At 46.9% G+C, this 13558-nt stretch overlaps 1 protein-coding gene across 1 annotated transcript in view; it reads right to left on the bottom strand.

Moving 5' to 3' along the window:
* The window catches only part of PLCH2 (phospholipase C eta 2), a 144058-nt gene that overhangs the window by 20628 nt on the left and 109872 nt on the right, over positions 1-13558 (bottom strand). The window contains exons 18-20 of the mRNA XM_084822068.1: positions 7703-7787; positions 6452-6598; positions 2381-2460 (exon numbers count right to left, since the gene is read on the bottom strand). Coding sequence (XP_084678194.1) covers positions 2381-2460; positions 6452-6598; positions 7703-7787 — 312 coding nt within the window. The remainder of the gene's footprint in view (positions 1-2380; positions 2461-6451; positions 6599-7702; positions 7788-13558) is intronic.

The following is a 13558-nucleotide window of genomic DNA, read 5'->3' as shown; positions in this document are numbered from 1 at the left end:
AAGCTGAAGAGCCAGCGCTGTCCGAAGACGCTTCTGTGGTCATGTGGCCGGCATGACTGAACACCCAGGTGCATGGAATGCTGTTACCTTTCCCGCCGAAGCGGTGCCTATTTATCTACTCGCAATTTCTTGCTTTCGAACTGCTAGGTTGGCAGGAGCTGGGACTGAAGACGGGAGCTCACTCCGTCACGCGGCACTCGGGTCTCGAACTGCTGTCCTGCCGACCTTCCGGTCTGCAGTTCAGCGTCTTAACCACTAAGCCACCGCGGCGCCTTGTATATAGGCGCCGCGTTATACACTGAGTTAGGCTTGTATATAGGCCTAACCTATATACAAGCCCATCCAGCTGTGTGGCCTGTAGAGAGCAGCAACCAGCTCAATGCTGTTGTTTTTTTCTACTTTGGAATTGGATGAAAGTCCTGCAAACACCTGTAAGTAGAGAAACAGCAGAAGGAAGGGGGAGGGGGGAGAATTCAAGGGTTGCTTTAATGTAAAGGTTTAACTTCTCTCCTCCCAGCTTCTCTTATACTAAAGACTGGAGGTGGTGGAGGTGGGCTCCCTCATGCCTGGCTCCTTCGCACCCGTTGCCATGCAACATTCCAGCTCCCGCTTCTTCCCCTCAGGATCCAGAGCATCTGCAGTTGGATGCTCTCCGGCTCCCCCTGGGCGTCTTTGAACCCAGACAGAGGCTTGCTTGTTCTTTTCAGTAAAATTTTCCCTGCCCTAATTACAGTCTCCTGCCACATTTTTCCTGCCTTTAATTAGGCTATGCAAAAACAGCAATGCGGTTGAGAAGCTTTATTTTGGAAAGGATACAGATACATATCCCTCCCTCCCTCCCATTCCTGACCTGCCTCCTGGTCTTTTATTACTGTTATTTTATTTTTCAGAGTTTGAGATGCAAGAGAAGGAACCTTCCAGGTGCTTTCAAACTGGGCTGGGTATGTAGAGGAGACGGGAGAGAGGAATGCCCCTGGAGTGAAGCAAGAGGCATTTTTTTGACGCAGAACCCATTCACACAACGTATAAATCATATGAAGAGCCCTGCGGATGCAGATTAAAGGCCCATCTAGTCATCTTGGCTATATATTACCTCCCGTATCAGAGGCAGTACGCATCCGATTACCAGTTGCTGGGGAACAGGAGCGGGAGAGGGCTACTGTGGGTGAGATGAGTGTGAAGGAAAACAGGTAGAGCAGCATCACTTTTCTGCTGAGGTTGCTAGGCTGTGTAGATACAATCCAGAGAGTCCACCGTGGGTCTGGGAGGACCTGAAGCCAGCATTGCTCTCTCTCTGCCCTTTCCCTATCCCAGGCTAACTAGGGCAGCCTTGGGACAGGAGGAAGGGGAAAGGGCTTTCTCAGGGGAGGATGGTGTCTCTGATGTCAGTGGGGCGGTGAATGCACTCCGGGTTTCAGTCAGTACTAGTCAGAACTCTAAAGGAGCTCTCCAAGGTGCTGTCCAAGTAACTATCTAAGACTGAAACCCGGAGCAGATTCACCAGCCCCCGCTGAGCTCTCTGGAAGCATTCAGATGGAACCCTCACAAAGCCTTTGGCCTTGGCAAGCGTTGCCTGGAGATGCTCACTATGGCTCGACCCGGTCAGCGGTGAGCAGAGGGAAGCTTGTGCCACCCATATTTTAAAAATGGCCGTTTGCTGATATTGCAGATTCACGTTGTTCAGACAGACTGCTCCTGCTCAGAAGCTGACAGACAAACCTCCTGCTCACTGCTGCTGCCCAACGCCCACAGTAGCAGTATGCAATGGCTGAGCATGCTTTACTCTGGTAGGCATAGGTCCAACGGGAAGTGTCTAGAGTGGAGCCTTTGCTTTGCATGCTGCCTTGACTACGCCCCCAAGAAAGCTGGCACTTGACTTTTCATCGGCCTTCTCGGAAATATGCGTAATGACACCAAACTGCAGAGAAAACGGCGTGTCGCTTGACAACACTACTGGACTTGTGCAAGAGCACATATGTGGAACACAGCAACATAGGAAGCTGCCTTATACTGAGTCAGAGCCTTGGTCCATGTAGCCCAGTATTGTCAACACTGACTGGCAGCAGCTCTTTGGGGCTTCAGGCAGGATTCTTTCCTTGCCCTACCTGGAGAAGCTGGGGATCAAACCTGGGAGGTCTTTGTCAATTGTTTCCTTGGGGTTTAAATGGAGAACAGAGTGCACCCGAAAAACATTGAGAGACATCTGATCTTTAGCAAAATGGGTGGGAACATCCTTTCCCAAATCCTCCCCCCCCCCAACTAATAGAGCAATGTGATTTTAAAGAAACCTCAGGTCTCCAAATAAGAGCTGTCCCCCTCTTACCAAATGGTCCCCCTTGCAAAGGACAAACCTCCCCACCTTGGGTGCATCATCACTCACCTTACCACATATGTCATTGATAGCTACATGCACAAAGATGGATGCCTCCTCCATGCCTTCCAGGTAGACGTGCCGATAGCCTGAAAACACAGAGCAAATCAAAGGAAGTGGATAGACGACTGACTTCATGTGTTCCTAGAGCAAGCCTCATCATTACACACAGTTGGGAGGAGCCGGAAGGCCATTTACTCCAACTCTTTTCCACAAAATTCACACTGTCCCTTCCCATCCCCCATTCCTGTTGGGGAGTCAAGTCCAGTGAGGGGTGAGTGGAGGATGGATGAAGAGGATAAAATGAAATTCGCAGGTTGAGAGGTGAGCTGAGAGCGGCATCCAGCAAAAGCAGGGTGCAGGGGTGTCGAAGGTGTATCAAAGACAATAGGCAGTGGAAATTGTGAGGCAGTGAAGATAAGAAGAGGCTTCAAGGTTTGAGATGGGTGAGTTCTCACCTTGGATTAACTCAAAAAAAGAGGAAGGGAAGGGGGGAACCCTCTTTTCTATCTTTTCTGTTGCTTCTCCCTCCACTTGATAGAGCACCTGCTTTGCATGCAGAAAGTCCCAGGCTCAATCCCTGGCATCTCTCCAGGTAGGGCAGGAAAACCTCCTGCCTGAAACTCTGAAAAGCGGCTGCCAATCAGTGTTGACAATACTGGGGCAGTTGGACCAAGGGACTGACTCAGTAGAAGACAGCTTCCTGGGTTGGCTCAGTGTGACTGTCCTAGGAAAGGAGGTTGTATGTTGGGAAGGAGGGTGTTCGGTACATCCTCTGTCATGGAAAGGGTTTAGCACTGTTGGGTGCTGGTGAAGTCTGGGTTACAGAATTCCACTATGGATCAGGGGGTTACCAAAGTTTTCAGCAAGCCAGGTTTTTCAGGGAAGAAGTGACAGAAACAGGGCACCACCATGGAGAACTCCAAGAGGTGCTGGGACTGGAAGCCAGACAAGCTTGCCTGTAAATTGGTCCAACAAGGAGCAGAGCATGACTGAGCCTTAAGTATGGGCTTGGCTTCCTTTATGCTGGTTGGCCCCACCTGAACAGTGACTGAGGTCTTTTCTCTTAAAGGGGCCTAGACTGTTCTACCAGTCTCAGGCTGCGACAACATGGGGGTGGCTGTACCACATGCTGGTGTCTTCGTGGCTGGAGTCCTCAGAGTCTGAGCATGGCAATGCAACCTCCTCTGGATGGAAGGAGCAGGTCCCTGAGGTCTGGAGAAGTCCTCTCCCTAAGCCGTTAACTCAGGAACTTCTTGTTCTGAGGATGAGGGGTCAGAATCCTCTGAGGACAAGGGTTTGGGGTACGGGTCCATGACACCTGGTGAGGATGACTTTTGGGCACCAGGAAGGCTAATGGAAATGCGTGGGAGAGGCAGCCAGAACTCCAGCTTGGATTTTGACCTCACCCTGAGAAGAACTCATGGGCTTCAAAATTGTCTCATTGGAGGCAAGATCTGCAGAACTCCCTGTCCCAAAGTTTGTTTTCAAGCCTTGTCTTGGGACAACTTCACCAGCATCTCTCATCCGGGGTTGCATAAGGAATAGGAACAGGCAAAAGCAAGAAGGACAAGCAGGGACTCCATGTAACATACCCATACGTGGCTGGTTGTGCAGGCAAAAGTATTTACAGGAAGAGGAAACTAAGACAGGGGCAGGAAGCAGTAATAACAGGGAGGGGCAGAGCAAGGAAAAGAGCCAGCAAATTTCTTGAGCTCACAAAGGAGGAGTAACTCCAAGGGCAGAGCTTCTGCTGGTTTCCCAGAATTCCACTGCACCCTCCACCATTAATCCTGACACTCCCACAGCCCCACTCCATTGAGAGTGCAAAGCCCCCTCCCCCCCACTTCAGAACACTGTCTAAGAGGAAAGCACTCCAGAGGCTGCAAGCAACCCAAATGCAGCGAGTGCTGAAATGAGCAAGCCCAGCCTCAGAGGCTTCCAGCTGCCCATATTTTTATTCCAGTTTCTTTATACCTCACTGCCACCTTCAATTTGCCTAGGAAGAGGCCCATTTGCAGAGTTCAGAGACAACCCTGCCTGGTTATCAAAGAACACTATTCTTCCTTCATTATTGCAGCTGTCAATCCTAGAATTTCTAATTGATTTGCTGTTCCCTCGGAAGCCATTATTAATGTCATAATCGGAATTTCTTTCTTTCTTTCTTTCGTTCGTTCGTTCGTTCATTCTTTTCTTTCTTTTAAGCCAGATGGATTCTTTCCTCCTCTTGAAAAAACTTTTCCTTTGCCAAGTTTCCTCTGCTTTGAAGAAGATGGAGAACAAGAAGAAAAAATGGAAAAAACAATAACACAGGCGGCTTTTATCTGAATTGGGAAGGCACAAAGAGAGAGAGAGAGAGAGAGAGAGAGAGAGAGAGAGAGAGAGGAAATGGACAGAGGCAGGGGGAAAATGTGTTAAAAGCCTCTGAATTTTGCAGCCACCGGCCTGCTTTTAACATTATAGGCAGTAATTGCAGTCGCTAGTGAACTGTTAACAAAAATGGGACCAGAAAGAGACTCTGGTTCCTTTCAAAAAGGGCTTTGAAGCTTACCCCATTGACTATGAAATCCCTCCTATCCATCTGAGGTTGTGCAAATTGGAAGCTGGCAAATATAATCGTCAAGTAGGAAAATACCCATCATTATGTAGGAATGGGGGAGAAATGATTTCATTCACATTTGACTGTACACTTACCTAATTCAGACTTCCCAAACCAATACACAAACTGAATTGTTTAACATTCGCATTATTCCAAATTTTGGGATGCAATTCTCCAATCAAAACATGTATACAGAAATATGCATATTAGAGGGAAGTGCACACAAAAATCTGTATGTTAGTGAAAATAACATACAAAAACACATATTTGGGGAAATTGCTTGCAAAAATGCACATATTAGGAGCAATGCACCCAAAAACGTGCATGAATTTTTGTGCAGACTTAAAAAAAACCCCAAAACTCACAAACTGATGCAGAAATGGGATGAAATGACCTTATGGTTGGAAAAATAAGAAAATGAACAAAACTGACATGGACAGATTTGTCCATTGCTAACATGATGGGCAGTTGAAGGTAGGGAAGGAAGCCAGAGAGAGGGGCTCATATGATGTAGAGGCCATGTCACGGTGCAATTGCACACATTCTCATTCTCTCTCTCTCTCTCTCACACACACACACACTATTGGGAGGCCTCAATGTAGGCCAAGCTCCTCCAATTGACTCCAAGTATATTGTTTTCTCCCCCCGCTCCATAGGAACGGAACCCATTCACTTATATGGAAGACAGCAATGGTATATGCTTAAGAATATCACTGAGTTAAAGCCTTAAGTCTGCCCCAAGTTGCCATGGTTTTTTTTGGAAGGAGCAGGTTTTGCCCTTCACCCACCAGATTTGCTGATTGCATCTCCACAGAACTTAATGGATAGCCACTGGGCACCAAACTTGTCCCTATTTGCATGGCCCTGCCCTGTCATCTGCTTGGCCATTCCTTCACAGTAGCTGAATTTTTAGTGCTATTATACAACATGGTGATATTGGACAGGATGCTAGTCTTGTTTAAAGGTAAAGGTGTCCCCAACCAGTCGTGTCCGACTCTAGGGTGTGGTGCTCATCTCCATTTCTAAGCCGAAGAGCCAGCGCTGTCCGAAGATGCTTCTGTGGTCATGTGGCCGGCATGACTGAACACCGAGGTGCATGGAACGCTGTTAGCTTTCCTGCCGAAGCGGTGCCTATTTATCGACTTGCAATTTCTTGCTTTCGAACTGCTAGGTTGGCAGGAGCTGGGACTGAAGACGGGAGCTCACTCCGTGAAGCGGCACTTGGGTCTCGAACTGCTGTCCTGGCAGCCGACCTTCCGGTCTGCAGTTCAGCGTCTTAACCACTAAGCCACCACAGCCCCTAAGTATTCATAACTCTAAAAATCCCTTCCTGTTGAATTACTCTGCATAGCACAGGCAGGGAGTAGGCAGAGCACATCAGCTGAAGCTTCACAAGATGGCCTTGGTCACCAGTGGTTCTCACCGATGGCCACCAATTATTCCTCAATTCTGCCATTTTTTTTAAAGGAATGCCATCTTACCTGGCATCATGCTTGCAAACGCTATTGTCCTCTGTCCAATAAAATCCCTCCCAATGGGATCATGATCCCACACCAGGAAGCGAACCAGCACAATCTCCGGCATGCAGATGGTGAACACCAGCGTTTCTTCCCACATTGGATTGAAGCCTGCAAAGCAGAGAGTTGGGAGTTTGTTGCAGCTGGGAAGGTGCATTCTGTAGGAGAGGCCATTCCCAGTTGTCTACAGATGGCATGCTTTTCCCTGCCATTTGTGTGTTTGGCTATGCTGGATGTTGGTCCCTTCCTGGAACAATCCTTACCAGGCTTCCATGGGGAGAAGGAACACCTGATAAATCTGTTTTTAAGTCTGTCATGCCCAGAGAGGAAGACAGATGGACACATAAGGAGGAGGATGGCTTTGCCGGAGAAAGGCCGAGTCTTTGCAACCAGATACTGAGATTTCTCCTCTCTGGACTTTTCCACATTGTGCTGATTGGTGATGCATCATCATCATAAAAGCACCATCAATGTTCATGGACCTTTACAGGGTCACATTAGATTTCTGTATTGGAGGGTTGGACTAGATGACCTCCAAGGTACCTTCCAGCTCTAAAATGTCATCCTATAAGCTTAAAGGTCTGGTCCCTGACCCAAGGAGGTTACCATTTGAATTTTGACAGCAAGAAGAGATAAAAGACGATGAAATAGAGAAGAGTAAACATGGGCTAACGTAAGCAAATGCAGTGATACTTTGGCTTCATGTTCTTTGCGGATGAGGGCCAAAGGGTTACGCTAAAGTGTGTGGGTGGGAGGACCATTTAGCCTCTGTTACTGAGGAATTTTCCCCATGTTCTGGTGTATTCTAGTATTACAGTGCTACACTGACATTGCATTGGAAGCTGTTGCTCTATGAATGTGGCTTTACACCACAGTGTTTCACACACACATAATAGTCATCCCATGGGATGGCACCTTATAGAGACTTCTGCTAAATATTAGGAAGAACTTCCTGACAGCATGAGCTCTTAAAAAGTGGAACAGTCTTGGGAGTGGGTGGATCCTCCTTCGCTAAGGTTTTCAAGCAGAGGATGGAAGGCCACCTATCAGAGATGCTACAGGCAGCAGATTTCCTGCATCAGGAGAAGGTTGGGCGAGATGGCCTCTCTGACTCTGGCTAATGTGGAGATAACATTGGTCTTGTGCACTGTCTGTAGCAGAGATGGTAGACGAAACAGAATGGACAGAAAAAAGAGGGGGAGGGAAAAGCCATACCATTGTCATCAACAACTCTTGTCTGCTCTTTACAGCAGTCCACGGGCAATCCGATTACCTCCACTTCCACAAATGGATCTATAATCTAGAAAAGAGGAGACAAGTGAGCAATTTTACCATCACATACAGGGATGAAACCAAAGATTCTGCCCTGAAGACCTGACTATAATATTCTACTTCAGCAGTACTGTCAACTCTGATGGATGACAGCTTTCTGGGGTTTTAAGACAGGTATTTCCCAGAACTGCTGCTACCCTGGATCCTTTTATTTGGAGATGTTGCAGTGGAACCGGACAGCTCAGTGGTAAAGCACAGGCTTTACATGCAAAAGATCCCAGCTTCGATCCCCCACATCTCCACTTAACAAGGAGTACACAAGGCGTTTAGCACAATTTGAAAAGTGCATTCTCAAAATGCATAAGACACACATGCACACATGTTAGTTTGTTACATTACCTGTAGTTGCCTCCAAGAAACCATTTCTTTCAGGAGCACAATCACAAAACGTATTGCATTAGACAATTGTTAACATGCACTTCTATTTATGTGGTTTATTTAATTGAATGTAAAAAAAAAATGGATGTCACATGCAATATGTAGGGAAAATTACATTGGAACTGAGAACAAGATTCTGTAACCACAAATCTGCAATTCTTACCAAAAAACTAAAGCATTCTGTTGTAAGACATTTCAACTCTCCTGCACATAGTCTCTCGGATTAACAGTTGGTTCCAACAGAACAGACAAAAGACCCTATATGCTTGACAAAAGGGAAAATTTCTGGATCTGTAGTCTCAGATCTCTCAGTCCAAGTGGCCTTAATCTGGAGGACAATTTGGAAGCATTACACCAATCATACCTCTGTTTTATTTCTCCTAAAAACCTTTTATCTCCAGGCATTCTAAACTGCCACTCCTGATACCCAGTTAACAGCACAGCTACTGATCATGGTGGGAGCCACAACATTTAGCTTAAAATATATATTTAATACTCTGTTGTTTGTCTTTCTGTCTTTCATAGATAGATAGATAGATAGATAGATAGATAGATAGATAGATAGTTGTTGTTTATTCGTTCAGTCGCTTCCGACTCTTCGTGACTTCATGGACCAGTCCACGCCAGAGCTTCCTGTTGGCCATCACCACCCCCAACTCCCCCAAGGTCGAGTCTGTCACCTCCAGAATATCATCCATCCATCTTGCCCTTGGTCGGCCCCTCTTCCTTTGGCCTTCCACTTTCCCTAGCATCAGCATCTTCTCCAGGGTATCCTGTCTTCTCATTATGTGGCCAAAGTACTTCAGTTTTGCCTTTAAGATCCTTCCCTCAAGTGAGCAGTCTGACTTTATTTCCTGGAGCATGGACTGGTTTGATCTTCTTGCAGTCCAAGGCACTAGGGGTGGACGAAAGTCACTTACCTGTCATCGAAGCTTGTTCGCGGTGGGGGGGAGGCGCTTCGCTGCTCCCCCCGCGAAGTTCAGGCCGGGGAGGGAGGCTTCCCGCCTCGCCCCGGCCGAAATTCAGGCCGGGGGGAGGCTTCCCGCCTCACCCCGGCCGCGAACTCGAAAGTTTTTTTTAAAAAAAAAAAATGCCCCCGTGATAGGCTACGTGACGATTAACGTAGCCTATCACGGCTAGATCTGCAAAGTCAGCCATGATAGGCTATGTTAATCGTCACGTAGCCTATCACGGGTGACTTAAAAAAAAAAAAAGCGCGTACGCTAATGGCGGCCCCCATAGGGAGCCGCCATTCGCATTCCTTATTTGGTTGCTGTAGTCTACGTAAATGTTTACGTAGACTACAGCGACCAAATAAGGAACGGGAATGGCGGCTCCCTATGGGGGCCGCCATTATCCGTACGCGCTTTTTTTTTTAAGTCACCCGTGATAGGCTACGTGACGATTTACGTAGCCTATCACGGCTGACTTTGCAAATCTAGCCATGATAGGCTACGTTAATCGTCACGTAGCCTATCACGGGGGCGTTTTTTTTCTTCTTTTATTGGAATGGCGGTGGCGGCAGCCGGTCGAAAGACCGGCTGCCGCTCCTGCCCCGCACGAACACCCGCCAAGCCGCCAGCTGGACCTGCCGCTGGGAGGGACATTCGGCAAAGGTAAGTCCCGTCCCGGGGGTGTGTGTGCGGGGTGTGTGGAGGATTTCTCCCCGAAACTTGTTCGGGGGGCCGAACACATTGGCGCTCGGCCCCCCGAAGTTTCGGGGAGAAATTCTCCGCCATCCCTACAAGGCACTCTCAGAATTTTCCTCCAGCACCACAGTTCAAAAGCATCGATCTTCCTTTGCTCAGCCTTCCTTCTGGTCCAGCTCTCACAGCCATAGGTTACTACAGGGAATACCATTGCTTGAACTATGCGGACCTTTGTTGTCAGTGTGATGTCTCTGCTCTTCACTATTTTATCAAGATTTGTCATTGCTGTCCTCCCAAGAAGTAAACGTCTTCTGATTTCCTGGCTGCAGTCAGCGTCTGCAGTAATCTTTGAGCCTAGAAAGACAAAGTCTGTCACTGCCTCCACATTTTCTCCCTCTATTTGCCAGTTATCAATCAAGCTGGTTGCCATAATCTTGGTTTTTTTGAGGTTGAACTGCAACCCAGCTTTTGCACTTTCTTCTTTCACCTTCGTCATGAGGTTCCTCAGCTCCTCCTCGCTTTCAGCCATCAAAGTGGTATCATCTGCATATCGGAGATTGTTAATGTTTCTTCCAGCCATTGTAACTCCAGCCTTGGCTTCATCAAGCCCAGCACGTCGCATGATGTGTTCTGCATACAGGTTGAATAGGTAGGGTGAGAGTATACAACCCTGCCATACTCCTTTCCCAATCTTAAACCAGTCCGTTGTTCCATGGTCTGTTCTTAAGGTTGCTACTTGGTCGTTATACAGATTCCTCAGGAGGCAGACAAGATGACTTGGTATCCCCATACCACCAAGCACTTGCCACAATTTGTGATGATCCACACAGTCAAAGGCTTTAGAATAGTCAATAAAACAGAAATAGATGTTTTTCTGAAACTCCCTGGCTTTCTTCATTATCCAGCGGATATTGGCAATTTGGTCTCTAGTTCCTCTGCCTTTTCTAAACCCAGCTTGTACATCTGGCAATTCTCGTTCCATGAATTGCTGGAGTCTACCTTGCAAGATCTTGAGCATGACCTTACTGGCATGTGAAATAAGTGCCACTGTTCGATAGTTTGATCTTTCTTTGGTGCTTCCCTTTTTTGGTATGGGGATATAAGTTGATTTTTTCCAATCTGTTGGCCCTTCTTGTGTTTTCCAAATTTGCTGGCATATAGCATGCATCACCTTGACAGCATCATCTTGCAAGATTTTAAACAGTTCAGCTGGGATACCGTCATCTCCTGCTGCCTTGTTATTAGCAATGCTTCTTAAGGCCCATTCAACCTCACTCTTCAGGATCTCTGGCTCTAGCTCACTGACCACACCGTCAAATCTATCCCCGATATTATTATCCTTCCTATACAGATCTTCCGTATATTCTTGCCACCTTTTCTTGATCTCTTCTGCTTCTCTTAGGTCCTTGCCATCTTTGTTTTTGATCATACCCATTTTTGCCTGGAATTTACCTCCAATGTTTCTAATTTTTTGGAAGAGGTCTCTTGTCCTTCCTATTCTATTATCTTCTTCCGCTTCCGCGCATTGCTTGTTTAAAAATAATTCCTTATCTCTTCTGGCTAACCTCTGGAATTTTGCATTTAATTGGGCATATCTCCCCCTATCACTGTTGCCTTTTGCTTTCCTTCTTTCTTGGGCTGCTTCCAGTGTCTCAGCAGACAGCCATCTTGCCTTCTTGGTTTTCTTTTTCTTTGGGACGTTTTTTGTTGCCGCCTCCTGAACAATGTTGCGAACTTCTGTCCATAGTTCTTCCGGGACCCTATCTACTAAATCTAGTCCCTTAAATCTATTCTTCACCTCCACTGCATATTCATGAGACAGATAGATAGATAGATATAGATAGATGTAATTTGCCTGTTAAAATACCTCTTTTCCCAGTATCTCCCTATCTTTCAGAAGAAATAAAGTAATTGTACAGTAAAAGCTTTTAAAAAATAGGCTAAGTTCCAATAAAGACAGAATACAGTGGGTAGGGATGGATGAATCTATCAGTTTTACTTTCTCTCAGATTTGAATTTTTTAAATCCCAAGTTCTTTCTCTCCTGAATATGAAGACATGAGCACATTTTGGTAAATTCTTATAAAAAGCCAACTGAAGCAAAATTCTCACCCATCTCTAGCAGCGTGCCTCCCCAGAGGACATAGTCCACTCTTGTGATGCCACAATGCAAATAGGGAAAGCCCTCCCCATATTACAAAATATACACTTCCCCTGTGTACATCTGTGTCAGATCTAAATACTGGACATGCATTTGAATCACCACATTGCCTTCGCAAAATTCAGGGAAGCGGCCATCAGGAAAGAATCAGCCTGCCTGAGGAAAGCAGCGACCGAGATGTGCATCTGGAATGGGTGTGTTGAGCATGTGTTTTGTACTCAAGCATCCTGTATCCGATGTGAAGTACGAAACGACACTCGGAGTTTTTCCCTTGGCAGGTCAACTAACAGCTGCAGGGTGGGGGGGAGGAACCATCCACAAGGCCCCCACCCTCAAAACTTACACCCAGTGAAAAAGTGTGAAAGAAAAATAAATGTTTCTAAGTTGTGGGAGACGGGGCAGGGGAGGGACACTGTGTACACAGAGCCCAGGAGATGCTCAAAAGGAGTCCCGTCCATCTCGGACGACAATCTGGGTGCTTTATGTGGTGTTAGAGTGACATTCTGGGTTTCTAACTTGGCTTCCCTTTGGAGGTGGGATTTCTTTTTTTTTCTGCCCAGAGAGGTGTCCTGAATAGAGTCCTGTCACATTGATTGAACATCTTGGCAGCACACAGCCATCTCCCCAAAGGCACCCTGCAGACAATAAAGCAAGCCCAGCTCTTTTTGCACAAAGAGAAAAGTCTGAGCACCTGCTAGTCTCGGGGAAAGAAACGAGTTGTAAAATCAGTCTAAAAAATCAGGCCACAGGGTGGACCTCTCTCCGCAGTCAGAACGGACAGCAAAGATGAAGAAAACTTTGGAGATTTTAAACAAGCTATAAACAATCCAGCTACTTCTTAAAAGTGTAAGTGGGAGATGGCAGTCATTCTCAATGTTTGCCTGTCTGTCTGACTGTCTCCCTCTCTCTCTCAGTGGCCACATTCGGACGTCACAGTAAGCCTGAATTGTTTTGAATTCTGGCTTACCATGAACGAGCAAGGGTGCTGGTGCATACCCCTCAATTGCTCTCACTTGACTCCCCCTGCTAGCAGGAGTGGCAAAACAAGCCAGGGACTCTCCATCCATGGTTTGTTTAACATGACATGTGGACCTGGCTTGCTGCTCTCCCAACAAAGCAGAGCCATAAGCCAGGGCTTGTTCTTGGCTTATGACTCTGCCTTCTTAGGAGAGCAGCAAGCCAGAGTTCCCAGTTTGGATGGCACATTAAATAAATCACAGACAGAGGGGCTGTTCACACCACACACTAACTCACACTCAGTCTGGGTTGTTTTGAACTGTGGGTTGTTTGCTGAGCCGCAGGCTATTGTGTTGTTTGAACGCACCCAGGTGGCTTGTTAACCATGCAGTGTGGCTTAGTTTCTTGAACAAGCCACCTTGAGAAGCCATGGTTTGTTGCTGGGTTGTTCAGGGTGGTTAACAAGTCACAAGACACCCTGGCTGCATTCAGACAACACACTAACCCACCCTGCAGAAAACGTGCTGTGTTCAGACAACACGCTAACCCATGGTTCAACAAACAACCCATGGTTCAAAACAACCCACACTCAACC

Source organism: Heloderma suspectum, chromosome 15 (assembly GCF_057233095.1).
Source record: "Heloderma suspectum isolate Gila_16-S chromosome 15, 16-S_ref, whole genome shotgun sequence".
In the NCBI taxonomy this organism is placed as follows: domain Eukaryota; kingdom Metazoa; phylum Chordata; class Lepidosauria; order Squamata; family Helodermatidae; genus Heloderma; species Heloderma suspectum.
This window is presented reverse-complemented; position numbering and strand designations above follow the sequence as displayed.